Consider the following 22,116-nt stretch of genomic DNA (forward strand, 5'->3'; position numbering starts at 1 on the left):
AGAAAAGAAAAGCAAAATTAAAAATGCATTATAAAAAGTGCAAAAGTTAAAAGTGCAATGTAGTTAAGATTTAGCTGAAAGCTAAAGTAAACATAAAAGTTTTCAGTCTTGTTTTAAAAGTGGTCAAAGTTGAGGCAAGTCTTAAATCTTCAGGAAGTTTATTCCAGCTATTTGTTGCATAGTAACTAAATCCTGCTTTCCCATGTTTTGTATTTACTCTGGGAATCACTAACAGATTGGTTTCAGAAGATCTTAGCGGTCTAGAAGGCTTATATAGTGGAAGCATGTCAGTGATATACTTTGGTCCTAAACCATGTAGTGATTTATAGGTGAGCAGCAGGATTTTGAAATCAATTCTCTGACATACAGGGAGCCAATGTAAGGATTTAAGAATTGGTGTAATGTGTTCAAATTTTTTGGTCTTTGTTAGAACTCTAGCAACAGCGTTCTGAACAAGCTGTAGCTGCCTGACAGTTTTTTTCGGAAGACCTGCAAGGAGACCGTTACAATAATCTAGCCTACTAGTAATAAAGGCATGCACAAGTTTTTCTAAGTCTTGAGTTTTTCTATCTGATAACTGTGTAAATGTTCATTAATCCCCTGTAACCAGCTTAGTTTCTACTTACACACAGAAGGTGGTGAATAATGGATGACGTTCCCAGACACATCCAGCTTGTTTGGCATCACTGGTTCTCCCAAATGTTCCAATGGTTGCCCAGCATAGCTGCATGGCTGAGATGTCAGTGCAGTTTGAAGGCTCTCAGCTATGAAATGAGAAGTAAGTAAGTAAGTTTTATTTATATAGCACGTTTTGTCAACTCGCATTGACACCAAAGTGCTTTACATAAAATAGATAATAAGTTTCCATACAAACCATAGAAAAAGGTTAAAAAAAGAAGACAATGAAACACAAGAATAATCCAATTGTGTCGCTTTTCAGCTAGACTTCTTTATAAACAAGAAACTTTATCAATCTGAATATTTTTTACATTTTAATAAGATGTCCTTTTGGACATAAATAGTCAAAATGACAAAAAGGCAAAATAGACATAAATGACAAAATTCCTACCTTCCCTGACTGCAGCGGTCAATAAAAATCCAGCCTGTGGAAGTTCAACCGTATCTGGTCTAATCAAAAGAAGGGCCTCTTGATTTACTTCTTCACTGCCGTGTCTTCCAATCATGTCTGTATGGATCTGCAACTTCTCCTCCAAACATGTGCAAATCAACTGATCTTGCACACCCAGCCGCTCTAGACAGCAATATCGGCAGTCACAAACACATATACATGCTGTTGGGAATGCTAACATGAAACTATCTACTGTACTAACATAATCTTATGTGCTCTCTGCACAGCAATGCAACTGCATAATGGTTCACTTATCCCCTTCAACCATCCTACCACTTTGGAAAAATAGAACATTAGTCAATTCTGTATAGAAAGAATGAATACACAAACCTGGAATAATACCCACATCATTTTCAGAATACTGTAAAATGATGCTAATTATTTGCAAGTCCAAACAGTAGATTTAATACATTTATCTCGAGAAATATGGATGCGTCAGAAATGGTAATGATATGTCTATTATTAACACAACATCAGAGTTGTAGAGTTTAAGAAGGAACTGCAGATTATCTCCTCAAGGTATGTTCATCTGCAGTTCCTTCTTAAACACTTTGCCTACTTCACTGCGAAATCTCCTCAAGGTATGCCTACTTTCAAGAAGTTCTCCTCCTCCCTTCGGAGACAAGCTGCACCCACTGAGTTTCTCCAGCATTTTTGTTTACCATCAGAGTTGTAGAGTCAGGAATGACAATTGTTATTAGGGTGTTACATATTTCATTAATTTTCCAGCTCTTTCTGGCGAAATACAAATGCCTGTCTATACACCATTTTGCTCAGTCCAGGTGAAGATACAAAATATTTATACTTGAATTGAATTCTTTAATGATTTCTCCTGCAGACTGTTGATGTGGTGGGGGTTGAGGAGTAGGAGCGTGAGGAAGGAAACAGCATAACCAACTCTTCACAGCTGTGACAGACTTCATCAACCAGTGGCATTTGCTTTAGTATTGCTCAGGATATGTACCTCCCTGTTAAGTGTGAAGGGCAAGTCAGGAAGCTTGGCTGACGAGGGAAATTGAGGCATTGGTCAAAAACAAGAAGGAGCCATGGGACAGGTATAGGCAGCTGGGATCAAGTGCATCCCTGGAGGAGTTTCGGGGACTAAGGAGTAAACTGAAAAAGGCAATCAGTAAGGCAAAAAGGGGCCAGGAGATAGCTCTGGCCGGTTGCATTAAGAACAATCCTGAAATCTATATTACTAAAAGTCTGATCTTGACCGCTTTTGGCCCACTTTTGGCGCGTTTTCCGAGAGAACGCCGCCACCTACGACCATCATTTTTAGCCACCTCGCTCAGAACCCCCATCCACCTTCCGGGACCAGAGGATTTTTCCCATCGATGAAAAATGAGAGAGATATTAATGTTTTTACAAAATTACCCATTCTCTCTGCTGCCCCCGCTGGCGGCAGAGGGAGGGACTATAAAACCCGGAAGTGTCGTGCCTCACTCAGTCTCTGCCAGACCCAGTAAGCGAGAGGGTCATGGCTCTCTGAGCTGCGAATAACACTGAACGCACTTCTACTCCACGGCGAGTCCCCTCGATGCGGCTGTAAAGTGGCTGCAGCCCAATTGTTTGCCTCGCCTTTTAAAAAAGTTTGTGTTCACAAATTGAATTTTGGTTGTCGGGTGGCTGCAGCCCAATTGTTTGCCTCGCCTTTTTAACAAGTTTGTGTTCACAAAATGAATTTTGGTTGTCAGGTGGCTGCAGCCCAATTGTTCGCCTTGGCTTGGCTTTTAAAATCGTTGCAACAGTTGGATGCCAGCCCAAGAATCCATTCGGGCCACAATGTCTATACTAGCCCTCTGGAAACCAGTACCTTCGGCCCGCAACACCCATACTAGCACAACAGACAGCCCCCCCACTGGCAAGCAATATTGGAATTGGTGGGGAGGTGGAATATTGTGTTGGTGACCAGCCCTCCCATGTGATGCTGGGACCCAACGGGTCCCACTTAGTCTAGTATTTTATAAATACATAAGGGGGGAAAGGGTAACTAGAGAGAGAGTGGGACCTCTCAGGAATCAAAGTGGTCACCTCTGTGTGGAGCCACAGGGGATGGGTAAGGTCCTAAATTAGTATTTCTCCTCTGTATTTACCAAGGAGAAATACAGTAGGACAGAGGAACTTGAAAGTGTCTTGAGAGCAGTCAGTGTTAACGTCGAAGAGGTACTGAAGGTACTATCATGTATGTTGAGCTTATAGGACTTGATATTACAATCCCTACTATAATTGGCACCTTCTTAATAACCTGAGTGGGGGTAGGGGTAAAGACTTCATTGGGGTCATACGGTGGACACCTTCCTTCCTTGGTGTTTCGTTGATAGGCCCATGACATCTTCAGAGGGCTCAACAGCAACACCTGGCGTCCCAGGTGCGCTCCCTTTCCGTTTTACCCCTCTTGCTGGTGAAGGTAGATAAATCTCCTGGGCTTGATCAGATATATCTATGGACATTGTGGGAAACTAGAGAGGAAATTGCGGGAGTCCTGGTTGAAATTTATGAGTCGTCCTTAAATACAGGAGAGGTGTCGGAAGACTGGAGGGGGGAAAATGTTGCGCCTCTTTTCAAGAAGGGCTGCTGGGAAAATGTTGGGAATAATAGGCCGGTGAGCTTAACATCTGTTGCTGGAAGGTTACTAGAGAGTATTCTGAAGGATATTTTATATAGGCATTTGGATGGGCAAGGGCTGATTAGGGATAGTCAGCATGGTTTTGTGCCTGGGAGGTCGTGTCTCAAAAATCTGATTGAGATTTTTGAAGACTTGACCAAAAAGGTCGTTGAGGGCAGAGCTGTAGATGTTGAGTACATAGATTTCAGTAAAGCATTCAACAAGGTTCCGCATGGTAGGCTGCTCTGGAAGATTAGATTGCATGGGATCCAAATAGATTCCTGAATGGATAGCAAATTGGCTTCATGGAAGGAAGCTGAGGGTGATGGTGGAAGGTTGCTTCTCGGCCTGGAGGCCTGTGACTAGTGATGTGCCTCAGGGTTCGATGCTGGCCCCATTACTGTTTGTCATCTACATCCATGATTTGGATGAGAACATACAGGGCAAGATTAGCAAGTTTGCTGATGATACAAAAGGGGGTGGTTTTGCAGATAGTGCAGATGGTTGTGAAAGATTGCAGCAGGATCTTGATCAATTAGCCAGTTGGGCTGAGGAATGGTTAATGGAACACAGAGACATGTGAGGTGTTGCATTTTGGGACATCTAACAAGGGCAGGACCTACACAGTGAATGAATAGGCGTCTGGGGAGTGTTGTAGGGCAGAGGGATCTAGGAGTGCAGGTGCATGGTTCCTTTAAGGTCAAGTCGCAGGTAGATAAGGTGGTCAAAAAGGCTTTTAGCACATTGGGCTTCATCAGCCAGAGTATTGAGTATAGAAGTTGGGAGGTCATGTTGCAGTTGTACATGATGTTGGTGAGATCACATTTAGAATATTGTGTTCAGTTCTGGGCACCATGTTATAGGAAAGATATTATCAAGCTTGAAAGGGTTCAGAGAAGATTTACGAGGATGTTGCCAGGTTTAGAGGGTGTGAGCTATAGGGAGAGGTTGAGAAGGCTGGGTCTCTATTCCTTGAAGCGCAGGAGGATGAGGGGTGATCTTATAGAAGTGTATAAGATCATGAGAGTAATAGATCGGGTAGATGCACAGACTCCAGTCCAGAGTAGAGGAACCAAGAACCAGAGGCCATAGGTTCAAGGTGAAGGGGAAAAGATTTAACAGTAATCTGAGGGGTAACCTTTTCACACAAAGGGTGGTGGATATATGGACCAAGCTGCCAGAGGAGGTAGTTGAGGCTGGGATTATCTCATCGTTTAAGAATCAGTTAGACAGCTACACGGATAGGACAGGTTTGGTGGGATATGGACCAAGCATAGGCAGGTGGGACTAATGTAGCAGGGACATGTTGGCCAGTGTAGGCAAGTTGGGCCGAATGGCCTGTTTCCAAACTGTATAAGTCCATGACTATTGTTGTGGAACTGAAGAATGGCCAAGCTACTGTGAGTGCTGGTAGGAAGCAATGCACAGCAATACTGAAGATCGTACAAAAGGCCAGAGGAGCACAGTGTGTGGGTACATCTGCAGACAATTAACAATGTTCATAAGTTCATGAGTGATAGGAGCAGAATTAGGCCATTCAGTCCATCAGGTCTACTCCACCATTCAATAATGGCTGATCTGTTGTTCCCTCTTAACCCCATTCTCCTGCCTTCTTCCAGGAACCCTACTAATCAAGAATCTATCTACCTCCGCCTTAAAAATATCCATTGACTTGGCCTCCACAGTCTTCTGTGGCAATGAATTCCACAGATTCATCACCCTCAGACTAAAGAAATTCGTCCTCATCTCCTCCCTAAAGGAACGTCCTTTAATTATGAATTATGACCTCTAGTCCTAGACTCTCAAACTAGTGGAAACATCCTCTCCACATCCACTTGATCGCAAGCAAAGTTTTTCACGTACCCCATTACACCTGACAATAATAAACCTAAACCATTCCTCTCCAATGTTCCTGAAAATGATGGAGCTTCCTAAATTTATGCAATTTTTTTAAACCGAATTTGGCTTTAAATTGGTGTACTGATTGGGGATGATCAGCCATGATCATATTGAATGGCAGTGCTGGCTCGAAGGGCCGAAGGGCCTACTCCTGCACCTATTGTCTATAAACCCTGTAATTTGATTTCTGCCCAGCCCAGTACCAAAATAATTTACTTACATAATCTGTCTACGCACTAATGATGTTCCTCTGCAATTGTGACGAAGCAGATTTTCCACTCCTCACCTCCATCGGGTCATGTGAAGCTTGTGACACGACTAATCACACCACTCCCATCTACATTCTTGAACCATTGTCCAACTAACTGGGAATAAACCAGCCTGCCTTTGAATCAATGCTGTCATAGCCTCAGAACTAGCTATAGTTGCCTCTTTTCTCACACCTACACCACTCACTTTGTGACTCCCAAGGATATAGCCTTGGCCTGTTTATATTTCTCAACTAAGTGCAAATCCTTGCAACAACATACACAAACAGTATCAACTTCTAAATGTGTGCTTTCAACACCTTGTCACCACCACCTTTGATGTTCTGCTGCTTTTAAATCAGTGCACCACTTGCCCCACCGTCAATGCGTAGAAATTTTCTCTAAGTACATAAGGGGCCAATACAAAAAAAACAGTTTCAGTTCCTGTCACAAAGTCTGTTCTCGCTCCATGGCAACTATCTGAAAGCAAGCGGATTCTTTGTAAACGCAATGCCATTTCTGACCCTGAGATAAGCCTCAAATGACATATCAAAATCGCCACCTCTGCAACATTCCCCATCTGCATTTGTTTCCTCTGCGTAACAGTTGGCGAAAGTTGTAACGTAGATCTTTTGAGCTCTACCCTTGGCCATATCAACACACACTTGGGCAGAACTGCAAGTTCCAATCTCTATAAAATCGTGGCAATTCAGATGCTTTTGTCTGACTCCTAATTCATATCAAACCCCGAAGAAAGACCCAAAATGCTGGAGTAACTGGGTGGAACAGGCAGTCAGACATTGTGAGCCAAATGACCTGTATGTGTGCTGTACTGTTCGATGTTCTATGTTCTAGAGTCAATGGTTAGGGAACAGAGACATGACGTCAATGTTTTTCCTACATTAAAAATCCAGTTTAGGACCATTTTTCTCGCTGGGTTGGCGTGACTCAGCTTTGCAGAGCTGGCACCAATCCAGTATCCCAGGGGGATTTACATCATTGTCTGCATATTTTGCATTCTTCACAAGATAATCAGAACTAAATGATTCAACATTTCAGCCGAAGTATGTTGAATGTGGGCATGTAGTGCGTCATTATCCAAACAAATGCAAACACAGTCATAAGAATTAGCAAAAGGAGGAGGCCTTTCAGTCCCTTGAGCCAGCACCACCATTCAATAAAATCCTGGCTGACCCTGAGTCTCTGAGACCACTTTCCAATCTCATCTCTGATCCTGGCGAAATAGAACTAGAGATGGACAGAAAATGCTGGAGTAACTCAGTGGGACAGGTTGCATCTTTGGAGAGAAGGAATGGGTGACGTTTCGGGTCGAGACCCTTCTTCAGACTCCTATGAAATCCCGATCACTTTTGTGCTCCCTGACCCGCGCTGATCAAGAAACCCTCACTTTTTTCTTTCAAATCCTTGCCTGTTTTTTTCCCTTGACTTTGTCTTACCAGCGTAAATGACCTGGTTACTCATATTTTGATTCCCGATCAGCCCAGAATTTATTTTATTTTATTATTGTCACCTGTACCGAGGTACAGTGAAAAGCATTTGTTGTGTGCTAAATCAATATTCATTCATACCCCTGGGTTGAAAGCTGCCTAGGCGAAATATGAGATGCTGTTCCTCCAATTTGCTTTGGCCTCACTCCGACAATGGAGGAGGCCCAGGACAGAAAGGTCAATGTTGGAATGGGAAGGGGAATTAAAGTATTTGACAACCGGGAGGCCATTGGTGTAGATAATAGATGCACTTTGACTATTTTAATTAGATTTTAATTTTAATTAGAATCATTACACATTTTAATTAAAAATTCAGTCTCATTTATCAACAATATCTTTAGTCTCTCCCATTTGTTTACAGTATTTGCCTATGTACCAGTTTTGTTTCTAATCCATCCACATTCCACACATCGGGGACGACAGATGGCACAATGGGCTGAGTGTTCGGCTGGCAACCTGAAGGTGGCCGGTTCGAATCCTGCTTGGAGTGTGTACTGTCGTTGTGTCCTTGGGCAAGACACTTCACCCACCTTTGCCTGTGTGTGAATGTGTGTGTGTGTGAGTGATTGGTGGTGGTCGGAGGGGCCGTAGGCGCAGAATGGCAGCCACGCTTCCGTCAGTCTGCCCCAGGGCAGCTGTGGCTACAGAAGTAGCTTACCACCACCGAGTGTGACTGAGGAGTGAATGAATAATGCGATGTAAAGCGCCTTGAGTATTAGAAAGGCGCTATATAAATCCCATCCATTATTATTATTATTGTTAACCAGTACTCTTTTACTCTATTGTATGCTTATTCTGTATTTTTATTTTCTACTTCTACTATCTTGCACTATGCCTATGACCAGACGCTAAACTGCATTTCGTTGTACCTATACTGGTATCTGTGTAATGACAATAAAGTTGAATTGAATTGAATTGAATTGAATATTTTTCCATCAATGTACAGCCCTATTCTGTTGAGATTTTATTTTTTTTAACTCTAGGAATGATTTTGTATTAGAATTGATAATTTAAAATTGAAGAGCATTTAAATTAAAAATTGGAAAAGTTGAAAAACAACTTTTTAAGTTTTTGGTGGTGCTGGTACTTCATGTGCTATCACAAAAAAAAATAAGCACAGGTTACACTTCAGAAGCTCAGATCATGGAGATGGTACAACTTTGGAGAAGCTGCATTTTAGTATTGCTTCCAGAAAAATATTACTTATGACAAGTTCTACGATAGAACTAGAGTACGAGTGATCGCTGGACGGCATGTTGAACCAAAGGGCCTGTTTCCTTCCTGTACCTCTAAACTAAACTTAACACATTAATAATGGCCACTATTCTCAAACCCTCTGAAATCATCTGGTTAAATTTGCCACAAATCAGAGAATCATGCAATTTGTCTAAAAGGGTAGGAAAAAAAATCATTATATTTTCTCTGCACCGTGATAAAACATATTTTATTATGAGAACATTCCACTCATCAAATGAATTAAGATGATGTCATGCACATTTAGAGTGCGTTTTGTTTTCCTGCATTGACAATTTTAACAGTGCTAATTTTCGTACTTTGTGTTTAAGTCCAGCATTTATCAGACCGAAGATATCTACTCTTAATTTATCCAGATAAATCTGTTTTACATGCTTCTATACGAATCGATTCCTGTTATGGAAAACCAGAAGTGTTTTCCTGAAACTGCACTTAATTTGTTTACTGAAAAAAAATGGAACAGGGAACAGCACAGCCAGAATGCAAATACCTTGGAATTTCCTGGTCTTGGCAGCTCTAGCCTCAGCAATTCGTTTGTCCTCTTCATATTCACTTAATCGTTCCTCCTCCTCCTCAGGGCAACTGTATAAATGAGACCAAGAAGTACCAAAAGGAGCGTTAAAAAAGATATTGCTACATCAATAATACGTCTTCATTTACAATGCAGAACAAGATGTATTTTTCAGAGATACAGCGCAGAAACAGGACCTTCGGCCCACCGAGCCCGCACCGACCAGTGATCCCCGCACACTAACATTATTCTACACACACTAGGGACAATTTACAATTATTATCAAGCCTATTAACCTACAAACCTGTACGTCTTTGGATTGTGGGGGAAACAAAAGATCTCGGAGAAAACCCACGCAGGTCACGGGGAGAACACCACGTTTCATTGAGTTTCAACATATATGGTTATTGTGTAATAAATAGTGAAAACGATTGAATTGAAGAAATCAGTGCTAGAAATCTTACAAACTGAAGCAGCTGTATTTCTTCAACATTTCAGCACATATTGGCTTAACATAAACAAGGGTGGCACGGTGGCACAGCGGTAGAGTTGCTACCTTACAGTGCCCGGGTTCAATCCTGACTACGGGTGCAGTCTGTACGGAGTTGGTACGTTCTCCCCGTGACCTGCGTGGGTTTTCTCTGAGGGCTCCGGTTTCCTCCCAGGTCCCAAAGACACACAAGTTTGTAGGTTATTTGGCTTCGGTAAAATTGTAAGTTGTCCCTGGTGTTTTCTCAAGAGACCAATTCAATTGAAGTACTTCCACTTACACCTAAAATGAGGACAGCTAAATTAAATGAGGGACCCTTTGATCAGGATGACACAGCAATGTAAATGATCACCAATTTACTGCGGTCTAGCAGAAAATTCGTGTCACTATAGGAAAATGTTGGCATATCCGTACATATCTGCAATCGATTTGCGATTTTGCACATGCATGCATGCTTAAAGAAGTCTTAAAATGTATTGACATTTGTTTGCCAGTGCTTTTGTGAATTAATTCAAAGACACCACTCACACATCTCCATAAATTACTCCATAAATTTCCATGTACAGCAACGGCTGAGAGATTAGGATAAGTCTCAGTTTAATTACTTTAGGTGGGCGGCGCGACTCTTGTCAGCAGCGGCCTCTGCAGTCCGTCTGTGTTTTATTATTTTTTGTCTCGATTTTATGTAGTTTTTGTTATTTTTTTTGTTGGGGTATGTGTGTGGGGGGGGGTGGGGGTGGTGTGGGGGGGGAGGGGGTAACTTTAAAATCTTTCCCCTGCACGGGAGACCCGACCTTTTCTTTGTCGGGTCACCGTTGTCGTTGGGGCTGCAACGTGGAGCGGCCTCCAACAGGAACGACCTGGGGTTCCAGCTGCGGAGCTGCCGACTACTCACCATCACGGGGCTGGCCGAGTCCGGAGCGGGTGGAGCTGTTGTGGAGCGCTGCTGCCACCCGACCTCCGGAGATTCGGAGGCTGCAACTGCGGGTTTGGCGGACGGCGGCACCGGGAGCCCGAGGGTCCCTGTGTTGTGTCTCGGGTCTTTTTGTTTTGTAATGTATGGCTGCAGAAACGACATTTCGTTTGGGCCTCAAGGGGTCCAAATGACAATAAATTGAATTGTATTGTATTATTGTATTGTATTATGGGCCTGTCCCACTTAGGTGATGTTTTTAGGCAACTATAGGCGCCTAGTTTGTCGCCACATGTTCGCTGGAGGTCGCTGGGAGTAGTCTCCTTAGTCGCATAAAAAGTCGTAGCATCTTTCTGGTCGCCGCTAAATTTTCAACTTGTTGAAACTTTTTCGGCGACAGTGAGTTTGATGCCAATGAGCGTAGCGTGACGTAGGTGCTGTTGTAGGTTCTCGCCAGGATGACATAGGTTGTCGCCGGTTTTTACTACGACTATGATAGTCGCCGGCAGTCGCCTAAAGAAAATCGCCAAGTGGGACAGGCTCATTACATTATTTAATTGATTTCCTTTTTATTACGTTAACATTTTAAAATAATCGAATAGATTAGTATAAGATGCCTTTGAAATATTTCTGAAAGTTTCAGAATGCTAGAGAAATGTTTATTTTTATGATTACTTTAACAACTGATTATTATGTTACTACAGCTGTGTAGGAACTGTAGCTGCTGGTTTACATCAAAGATAGACACAAAATGCTGGAGTTATGCCCCTGTCCCACTTAGGAAACCTGAATGGAAACCTCTGGAGACTTTGCGCCCCTCCCAAGGATTCCGTGTGGTTCCCGGAGGTTTTCGTCAGTCTCCCTGCCTGCTTCCACTACCTGCAACCTCCGGGAACCGCACGGAAACTTTGGGTGGGGGCCAAAGTCTCCAGAGGTTTCCGTTCAGGTTTCCTAAGTGGGACAGGGGCTTAACTCATCGGGACAGGCAGCATCTCTGGAGAGAAGGAATGGGTGACGGTTCGGGTCGGGACCCTTCTTCCGACTGCAGCTGTCAAATCTGATACATTTGTTAACAAACCAAGAGTGTTTTAGTTTGCTGTAAACATTATTAATCTTTAATTTGTGTGTGTATTTGGGAGGACGGGGGTGGGGGGTGGGGGGGGGGGGGGGGGGAGGAGGAGGAGATGGGGAGGAAAGGAAGGTTTGCCTATTGGCCCCACCCTGAAGAGAACAATGAATGCAGCAAAAGATCCTGTGGCAGCAGAGGATCTTGTCAATAGAGATCAGGTCACTTCACCCGGGAAGTTTTTGCTCGCAGCAAACATGCACTAATTAAGTGTGGCCTGAGTGATTGGGATAACGGTGAGCGAGGCTGGCAAGCAAGAACAATTCATTGCTAATCAGAATGTCTTGGTTCTTCTTGCAGGTTTAATTTTCATGAGTCATTAATTAGACATCAAAATCCAACCTTCCCATATAATGGTGGAGGAAATATTTCTGTTGTGAAGCGGCAAAGTGTAAAAATTAAAGACAGGGCTTTCAGGTCTGAAGTTAGGAAAGATATCTTCTTCCAGAGGATGGTTCGGGACGATTATCTGCATGATACGAAGTCAATTACAATTATAAATCTAGCGTTGATCTATTTTTGAGAACCAAGGGTTAAGGGATAGACAGGGAAAAGGTGTTGAAACATAAATCACCTCTGACCCCACTGACAAGTAGGAAATACTTTAGAGATAAAACGGCAGATTCTTTACAAACCTACTTAAGATAATAACCAGGGGCCACAGTTTAAGAATAAGGAGTAAGCCATTTAGAACGGAGAGGAGGAAACACTTTTTCTCACAGAGAATGGTGAGTCTGTGGAATTCTCTGCCTCAGAGGGCGGTGGGGGCAGGTTCTCTGGATGCTTTCAAGAGAGAGCTGGATAGGGCTCTTAAAAATAGCGGAGTCAGGAGACATGGGGAGAAGGCAGGAACGGGGATGATCAGCCATGATCACATTGAATGGCGGTGCTGGCTCGGGGCCGAATGGCCTACTCCTGCACCTATTGTCTATAATAAATTATATGTAAAAGTTCCACCATTCACGCTCCATGATTTTATCCTAATTAAATCTATTATATATATAAAACTCTGATCTTGGATGTGTATTTATTTGTGTGTGTGATGCTCATGTGCGTTTCACATCTCCTCTAAAACACGACGCTCTAACGGTGAAATATTTACATATTCCGATGGAGATTTACACTGTGAAGTCAAAAATCGCCTTATCTGAAAATTTCATGCATTATTTCCCGAGTTATTCATGAAAATGTTCACAAATCTCAAATAACTTAGGAAATAAACGAGATGGTTTTGCTGATGATGTCACAATGGATCTGACTGCCTGCCTTTGCTCGCGCTGAGAGTGACGTCATCCCTGTTCTGTCTTCTGTACTTCTTGGCTTATTAACTTTCACTTCTTTAAATTTGTCACTTAGCGTTTTTAAAACTGCTGCTCAGGTCGTGCTGCATGCTCCGCTGGGCTCCTTGAAGTTCTAGAACATGGCGGCTGCAGTCGTTATCACCGCGCGGGCGCAGGTGAGGGTGCGGGACAGCACGGTGGGAAGGTGGCCTTGGCGGCTATTACTCCCTCTGGGAGAGATCGTCTATGAAGACCTGCGATTCCTCCGTCGATCGCAGGGACTCGGGGAATCGTGCCGGCTTTTCCTCGCTGGTGATCCCGATCCCACCTGGCGATCTCTGGCCGTCAAGGGGGATGACCTCCTCCCCATCTCCCCCGCCCGATCGTCTGTCACGCGGGTGGGTGGGCTTCCCCTCACGGAAGCTACGATCAGCCGGCCCTCCGCTGCTTTTGACCGTCCTCAGATCGCACCCACGGCCTCCCTGGAGTCTCCGCCGCCCGCTCGCCGTGGCCTCGCAGCCCACTCGCCTGCCTGGCCCCCCTCATCCTCTCCCCCCCTCCTCCTCTCCCCACCCCTCAGCCTCTCCCCCCCTCCTCCTCTCCCCCCCTCTTGCTCTCCCCCTCCTCCTCTACTCCCTCCTCCTCTCCCCCCCTCCTCCTCTACTCCCTCCTCCTCTCCCACCATCTCCCTCCTCCCCTCTCCTCTCTCTCTCCCCCCTCCTCTCTCCCCCTCCTCTCTCTCCCCTCTCGCTCCTTTCTCTCCCCCCACCCCTCCCTCCCCCCCTCTCTCCCCCCTCCTCTCTCTTCTCCCTCCCCCCCTCTGCCCCCCTCCACCCTCCCCCTCTCCCCTTCCTTTACCCCCCTCTCCCCCCACTCCACCCTCTTCCCCCCTCCCCAGTGTGTGTGGGGGGTGGTTAGTGTGCGTGTGACGCCACAGTCCACCCCCTCCACCACCGGAACCACACGTTGAGGGGACGGGACCCAATGGGTCCCACTTGGTCCAGTACATTATAAAATACAATTTCTTTATTCTCAACTGTTTTCTTATGAAGTGCACTTACCACAAGGTGTCACCAGAAAATTGTCAGTAGTAGAAACGCAGGATTTGCACGGCCAATTTCGAGTTTTTTTATTTCACAAATTGACTTCATTCATGAAGTTATATAGGAGAAACAATACAATCATAGAAACATAGAAAATAGGTGCAGGAGTAGGCCATTTGGCCCTTCGAGCCTGTTCAGCCATTCGATATGATCATGGCTGATCATCCAACTCAGTATCCCATCCCTGCCTTCTCTCCATACCCCATGATCCCTTTAGCCACAAGGGCCACATCTAACTCCCTCTTAAATATAGCCAATGAACTGGCCTCAACTACCTTCTGTGGCAGAGAATTCCACAGATTCACCACTCTCTGTGTGAAAAATGATTTTCTCAGCTCGGTCCTAAAAGACTTCCCTCGTATCCTTAAACTGTGACCGCTAGTTCTGGACTTCCCCAACATCGGGAATAATCTTCCTGCATCTAGCCTGTCCAACCCCTTAAGAATTTTGTAAGTTTCTATAAGACCCCCTCTCAATCTTCTAAATTCTAGCGTGTACAAACCGAGTCTATCCAGTCTTTCTTCATATGAAAGTCCTGACATCCCAGGAATCCAGTCTGGTGAACCTTCTCTGTACTCCCTCTATGGCAAGAATGTCTTTCCTCAGATTAGGAGACCAAAACTGTACGCAATACTCCAGGTGTGGTCTCACCAAGACCCTGTACAACTGCAGTAGAACCTCCCTGCTCTTATACTCAAATCCTTTTGCTATGCAATCAGTACATGTCTTTCCTTACATATGTTATGCCATTAAATTAATGCATTCATTGTGCATCAATCCAGCACATACTCCAAAGATTTACAGGTTTGTAGGTTAATTGGTTTGGTATAAGTGTAAATTGTCCCAACTGTGTGTAGGATAGTGTTAATATGCGGGGATCGCTGGTCGGTGCGGACTCGGTGGGACAAAGGGCCTGTTTCCGCACTGTATCCCTATCTAAACTATTATTGTTTGTTTTTTATGTGTGTGCGTGTATGTAAGTATACGCTCTTGACTAAATCTCCTGCAAGGCCCATGGGAGAAGGACACGATGGATCCCATGCAGTGAGAGGGGTGTTCCTAGTCAGTTCCTTCTTATATGGCTAGGGTTTCATTCCTAGTGCAGCTGCACCGAAAGATGGCTGTGGTGCAGCTGAGGCAATTATCCTCCACTTTATAAAATGCGCAAGTGCCAAAATCTTGAAAAAAAGATGCGATGGTCTTCACTGACATTTGTCCCAAGCAGATGCCGAGCAGGGGACTCTCTGATCTGAAAACCAAAACATCTAAGGAGGTTGAAAATATAAAATAAGAACAGGAAATGGAGCTGAAATGTTAACGACTTTCTCTTTCCATAGATGTTACTTGATTGTATTCTTCCAACACTTGTTTGGAAGACAGGCACAAAAAGCTGGAGTAACTCATCGGGTCAGACAGCATCTCTGGAGAAAAGGAATAGGTGACGTTTCAGGTCGAGACTCTTCTTCAGACCCAAAACGTCACCTATTCCTTTTCTCCAGAGGCACTGCCTGACCCACTGAGTTACTCCAGCATTTTGAGTATCTTTGCTTTAAACCTGCATCTGCCTACAATTCCTTCCTACACTTGTTTGGAAGTGTTCTTCCAACAATTCTGTTTGTGTTTTAGCGCAAAGGGGTAAGGGCTACCAGCACAGACAAATGAACTATGCAGGAAAAATATTTAAGAGAGATGTGTACAGTAACTTTAGAAATACCAATAAAAAATGTTTTGTAAGACTATTCCTCACCTTAACATTTCCTCAGACACAGAAAGTTAAAATTACAAATCAAAGGCTCTTTATGCAAAAAAACAGATGCCTATTGATCCAACAAATCTTGGGTAAACATTCTCGAAGGTGGTTGAGCAGAAGGTATTTGAACACACAATGTAAGATTACACTTTACAAATCCCTTTCACTCCTTGTCTGGAACTTTTGGAACTACACCAGATTGCTTAGGAAATTGCAAGAGGACATTTGTTTTTATGAAAGTAGGATCATTAATCAGATTAAGGGTGAATCATTAAATACTTATTAAAAGTCTGATCTTGTATGTGTGTATATGTGTGTGTATATATGGTTGTCTTTACATCCTTGCAAAAACACGATACGGTAACGATAGTTTTTTTTACATATTCTGATTCACATATTTCCCCTCTAGGCAGAGCACTTTATCTGAACAATTTATGCTTTATTTCTCGAATTATTACTGATCAAAAGTGAGAAGTTTAAAAACATCAAAAGACTTTGAATTCAAAACGATCAGCTTTCACTGATGACATCACAATGGCTCGGCTAGCAGTGATCAGCTTCACTGAAGATTTCATCTTATATTTGACGTTATTTGCGATTAAGGTTTTAAAAATGCCAACTTTAACAAAATATTTACATATTCTGATTCGCATTTTTCCCATCTAGGCAGAGATCACTTTCACTGAACATTTTATGCTTCATTTTTCGAATTATTACTGATTAAAGTTTAAAAAATCTAAAGACTTTGAATTAAAAAAGACTGAATTTAAAGCTTCAACTAATGATGTCACAGTGGCTTGGCTTGCAGTGACGACACAAGAACACTCTGAATTTTACACCGGAGGGGGAGGGCAAATTGCTATTGCAACACGCAGGGGAAGTGCAATTGGAATTTTTTTTAAAGTCCACTGCTCAGGGAGGCAGGGGAGTGCTGGAATCTTACGTTCGGGAACTGCTCGAGTTGGAGGACAACGCCTCCCGTGGGGGCTACGGGTAGGGAACGGGTGCGTTGGGGGAGCAGACCCAATGGGTCTACACTTGCTCTAGTATACAATAAAAATATACACAGTTGAATAATGAATTAAAATGTAGATGTTTTCATCCAAAACACCCCCAGGGGTTGGAGTGATGGGTGGAGACAGTATCTAAGGCTGGGGGTGATAAGCGGAGAAGACAGAAGGGAGCGCATGGTGGAATCTGATAAGGAAGGGAGTGAAATGTAGATCCAGAGGGAAGGGTGGTGAGTGGGAGGGAGGAACAAGTAAATGGGAGATGTAGAGTAGTGGTAGAGATGAGCAAATGGAGAGGGGAAAGGAATTGGATGACAAGGGCAGGGGAAGTGGTAAGAAAGGTGCATGGGGTGGGGGTTTGGGGGGGGGGGAGTTGGTGGTGGGGGGGACTGAGTGGAAGAGAAGGAGGAGGGTAGGTGAGGTTAGATAATACAATGTTCATGCTGTTGGGTTGTAGGCTAACCAAGCGAAACATGAGGTGCTGATCTTCGGACTGCATTTGCCTTTCTAATTTATCACCATCAGTGCCTGGAGGAAAGGGTCTCCAATGGATACAATAAGCCCAATTTAAGGCAGAACTTAAACTGTGCTATAAACTATATGTGTAAAATTCTGCAAACAAACAAGCAATCCATGGTGGGACTGATGCATAACACCGTACCTCTCCACTGCCATTCTAATCAGTCTCATCCAATTGTTCCTCTCCTCCTTTGAGCTTGTGTGTATTTCGTACATTTCGGGCCCAGCAGATGAAGCACTGATTAAGAACATTCCTCGTTCCTCATTTGCAACTTCACGGACAATTAACTTCTGCAGTAAGATAACTGCAGGCTTCTGGTCCTGGTGGGAACAAGTGAAAAGGTCAGGTGAATAAACAGAAAGAAGTGTAATGCAATTTAGAATGAAGCATATCAAGTGGTCCTGAAGTTATGATTTAAATGAATTATATTCTATTCTCCAAAGAATTCCCTCTAGCAGCAGCAATATTTTGAGTACAACATAGAACGGCCTATGATGTCTGTGCCAACCCTGATACCAATTTAAACCATAGATCTGCCTGCACCAAATTGATATCACTCAATTTCCTGTTTGTTTTTGTCTGTCTAAAGTATTTCCAATGTTGCTTTTCACCACTTCCTGAAAATACTGTGTGTGTTCCAGGCACCTTACCACTATGTAAAACATAACTTGTCAGGAAAATTTATTTTAAATCTTGCCCTTCTCGCCATATAGCTATGCCCTCCAGTATTTGTCATTTTTACACGCTGAGAAAATACTGTCTACCTCTAAGAATTGCAGGGAATTATGGATGCAGCCCAGACTTTCACACCAACCAACATCCTATTGACTCCATTTACACCTCACGCAGCCACGGCAAGGCCAGCAACATAATCAAGGATGAGTCGCACCCTGGCCACGCCCTCTTCTCCGGGCGCTTCCATCAGGCAAAAGGTATAGAAGTGTGAAAACGCACACCACCAGATTCTTCCCAGCTGTTATCAGGCAACTGAATCATCCTACCACAACCGGAGTGCAGTGCTGAACTACTATTTATTTTTTTGATGATCCTTGGACTATCCTTGATCGGACTTACCTTGCACTAAACTTATTCTCTTATCATGTACGTATCTATCCACTGTAATCCCTGGTCAATTCATCCCTTCCCACCCAGACCGCCCCCTCCCCTGGTACTTTCCCCTGCAACCGCAGGAAATGCTACACTTGTCACTTTATCTCCCCCCTCGACTCCATCCACGGACCCAAACAGTCTTTCCGGGTGAGGCAGAGGTTTGTACACTCTGGTGTTTAGAAGGATAAGAGGATATCTCATTGAAACATATAAGATTGTTAAGGCAGATTGTTAAGACGCTAGAGGCAGGAAACATGTTCCCGATGTTGCGGGAGTGTAGAACCAGGGGCCACAGTTTAAGAATAAGGAGTAGGCCATTTAGAACGGAGACGAGGAAGCACTTTTTCTCACAGAGAGTGGTGAGTCTGTGGAATTCTCCGCCTCAGAGGGCAGTGGAGGCAGGTTCTCTGGATGCTTTCAAGAGAGAGCTAGATAGGGCTCTTAAAAATAGTGGAGTCAGGGGGTATGGGGAGAAGGCAGGAACGGGATACTGATTGGGGATGATCAGCCATGATCACATTGAATGGCGGTGCTGGCTTGAAGGGCCGAATGGCCTACTCCTGCACCTATTGTCTATTGTCCTCCAACCTCATCTACTGCAGCCGCTGTCGTAGGTGTCACCTCCTTTACATCGATGAGACCAAGAGTAGGCTCGGCGACCGCTTCGCCCAACACCTCCGCTCAGTTTGCATGACCCAACCTGATCTCCCGGTTGCCCAGCACTTGAACTCCCCCTCCCATTCTGAATCTGACCTATCTGTCCTAGGCCTCCTCCATTGCCAGAGGGAGGCCCAGTGTAAATTGGATGAACAACATCTCATATTTCGCTTGGGTAGTTTACACCCCAGCGGTATGTACATTGACTTCTCTAATTTCAGGTAGTCCTTGCTTTCTCCCTCCTTCCACTCCCCTTCCCAGCTCTTCCACATAGCCTACTGTCTCCACCTCTTCCTTTCTTTTTCCCGCCCCCCCCAACATCAGTCTGAAGAAGGGTCTCGACCCGAAACGTCGCCTACTTTTCTCCGTAGATGCTGCCTCACCCGCTGAGTTTCTCCAGCATTTTTTGTCTACTTTCGATTTTTCAAGCATCTGCAGTTCCTTTATATACACTGTAATTGGATCATGTTTTGTCTTTCTGTTGACTGGATAGCACACAACAACAGCTTTTCAGTACACGTGACAATAAACTAAACTGATCTTAACATTTATATACTTCTGCTTGGTCACCTCTCAGTCTTTGACGCATCAGAAACTCATCCAAGTTTGAACCTAAAGGACCTGTCCCACCAGCATGCGATTGCATGCGTCTAGCGCGACCAAACATGGTCGCTTGAGGCGTACGGCCTCATGGGGCCGGTCCCAATTCGAACCACGGAGGCGTATGGAGTTGTGCGGGGCTGGGCCCGACATCATACTCACCAATCAGCTGGGCAGGAGGCGGGCCGACTGAATTTGGACGTCGCACGGCGTCGGGCGGTTACGTCATCACGCAACGGCACGCCGGCCAGTGACTTCATCGCTCAACGTCAAGATGCTGCGTACGACGTCGAGACGCTGCGTATGCCCATCAAGGCGCTGCGTACGACGTTGATACGCTGCGAACGCCCATCAAGGCGCTGCGTACGACGTCGAGACGCTGCGTATGCCCATCAAGGCGCTGCGTACGACGTTGATACGCTGCGAACGCCCATCAAGACGCTGCGTACGACGTCGAGACGCTGCGTATGCCCATCGAGACGCTGCGTACGGCCTCAATGTGGCTGCGGGCCGACAGGCCGTTGTCACGCGGAATTTTCGGACAGTGCAAGATTTTTGGAGTCCCGCGTGATGTCGGCACCAGACCCACACAACTCCATAGGCCTCCGCCGATCGAAGTGGGACCGGCCCCGCGAGGCCATACGCCACAAGCGACCACGTTTGGTCGCGCTAGACGCATGCAATCGCATGATGGTGGGACAGGCCCTTAACTCTGCACTCTCTCCAAAGCCCCTACATCCTTCCTATAATATGATGAACAGAACTGCACACGATACTCCAAATGTGCCCACATTTTATACAGCTTTAGTTACAGCGCAGAAACAGGCCCTTCGCCCACTAAGTCCATGCTGACCAGCGAACACCCGTACACTAACCTACACGATCTAGGGACAATTTTACAACTTACCAAAGCCAATGAACCCAAAATCCTGTATGCTTTTGGAGTGTGTAAAGAAACCGGAGCACCCGGAGATAACCCAGCAGTCGCAGGGGGAATTTACAACTTCCATAAAGTGAGCAGCCGTAGTCAGGATTAAAGCAGGGTCTCTGGTGCTGTCAGATGGCAAATCTACCGCTGCACCACTGGGCCACCCTGCAATGTGATTTATTTGCTCAACACCCCAACTGATGAAGGCAAGCACACCACATGCCTGCTCTGCTTGTGTTGACGCAGTAGGGAGAAACAAGAAAGGAACAGAGATTTTGGATACAGGCGAAAGGAATAATTGTGTTGCAAAATTATGAGGTTTGAAGCATGTGCTTGAGGTCAAACAATATGCCATGGTTCTAGAACTCGATTTGAAACCAAAATGGGGACGCACTCAATGAGAATAAAACAAAGAATTAGAACTATAGTCTCCAAATAATCTCCAAAAGAAAGTCGTGACTTCATATACTGTAGAGTCACACCAGCATCATAATAGTGAGGTCAATGGAGCAGAGGTGACACTGGCTTCTGTTAGTGTATATATAGAAGCTGAGCATATGGCTATGGATTTTGCATGAAACAGCCCATGGATGATGAACAAGAAAGGGCCAGTGACAGGATTTTACTTAAGGTTTGGTCTCATTTGTTCTCCCTTGAACAATTAGGCCAACCCTTTGCGTAGGAAGGAACTAGCAGATGCTGGTTTACATCGAAGATAGACACAAAATGCTGCAATAACTCAGCGGGACAAGCAGCATCTCTAGAGAGAAGGAATGGGTGATGTTTCGGGTCGAGACCCTTCTTCAGATGTTAATTCTGGCCAAATTGGATAGGCCAGGACACTAAAATTGAGTAAAGGCTTCTGGGCTGCAAGGCCATTTGGTCAATTTAAATGTGCCTTCTGCAGAAATAGGACAAGCTGCAGAATGGTGCCAGTTTGTCTAGAGCCTAGATAAGAGCTGCAGGAAGAGAATGAAACATCTGCAGATCCTGACAATTAGGTGCAAATTGCATGGAATGGATTGGATGAATGCAAACCAGACATACACATTGTACATATTGTTGCAAAGCTTTACTTTGCTAGATGTTGATTGGATTAAGTATTGAGCCTTGTCTGGGTTTCTTGAATATTAAGGCACATGTTGCGATGTTTGTTTCCTTTCAGAAGCTCCATTTGAATACATTGTATTAGTTACTGTATTATTGGGTTGGGAAAATGTCTATCATGTACTGGGTTAATCAATATCTGTTATTGGACTGTAAAAAGACCACCACCATGTAGATAAAGGTCCCCTCAAGGTTCGGGGACCTATAAAAGACCGCTCCCACGAGGTCCTGTGTCAATCGTCTGGGAGAACGCTTATGACCGCGTGACCTTCTGGAGTGTCTCTGTTTGAGCGAGGCTAAAGAGGGCTTGGTCAGGCAGATACGAGGATCGAACCCACGGTGGTTAGGTATAGTAGTGGGAACTG

General features: G+C 44.6%; 1 protein-coding gene across 5 annotated transcripts in view; it reads right to left on the minus strand.

Moving 5' to 3' along the window:
* Positions 1-22,116, minus strand: part of arhgef28 (Rho guanine nucleotide exchange factor 28) — a 170,323-nt gene that overhangs the window by 75,851 nt on the left and 72,356 nt on the right. For all 5 annotated transcript variants that reach the window (XM_033018665.1, XM_033018662.1, XM_033018660.1 and 2 more), the window contains 4 exons: positions 17,491-17,669; positions 9,137-9,228; positions 1,070-1,252; positions 627-764 (listed from right to left, as the gene is read on the minus strand). In XM_033018665.1, coding sequence (XP_032874556.1) covers positions 627-764; positions 1,070-1,252; positions 9,137-9,228; positions 17,491-17,669 — 592 coding nt within the window. The remainder of the gene's footprint in view (positions 1-626; positions 765-1,069; positions 1,253-9,136; positions 9,229-17,490; positions 17,670-22,116) is intronic.

The sequence above is a fragment of the Amblyraja radiata genome, chromosome 3 (genome assembly GCF_010909765.2).
Source record: "Amblyraja radiata isolate CabotCenter1 chromosome 3, sAmbRad1.1.pri, whole genome shotgun sequence".
Taxonomy (NCBI): Eukaryota; Metazoa; Chordata; class Chondrichthyes; order Rajiformes; family Rajidae; genus Amblyraja; species Amblyraja radiata.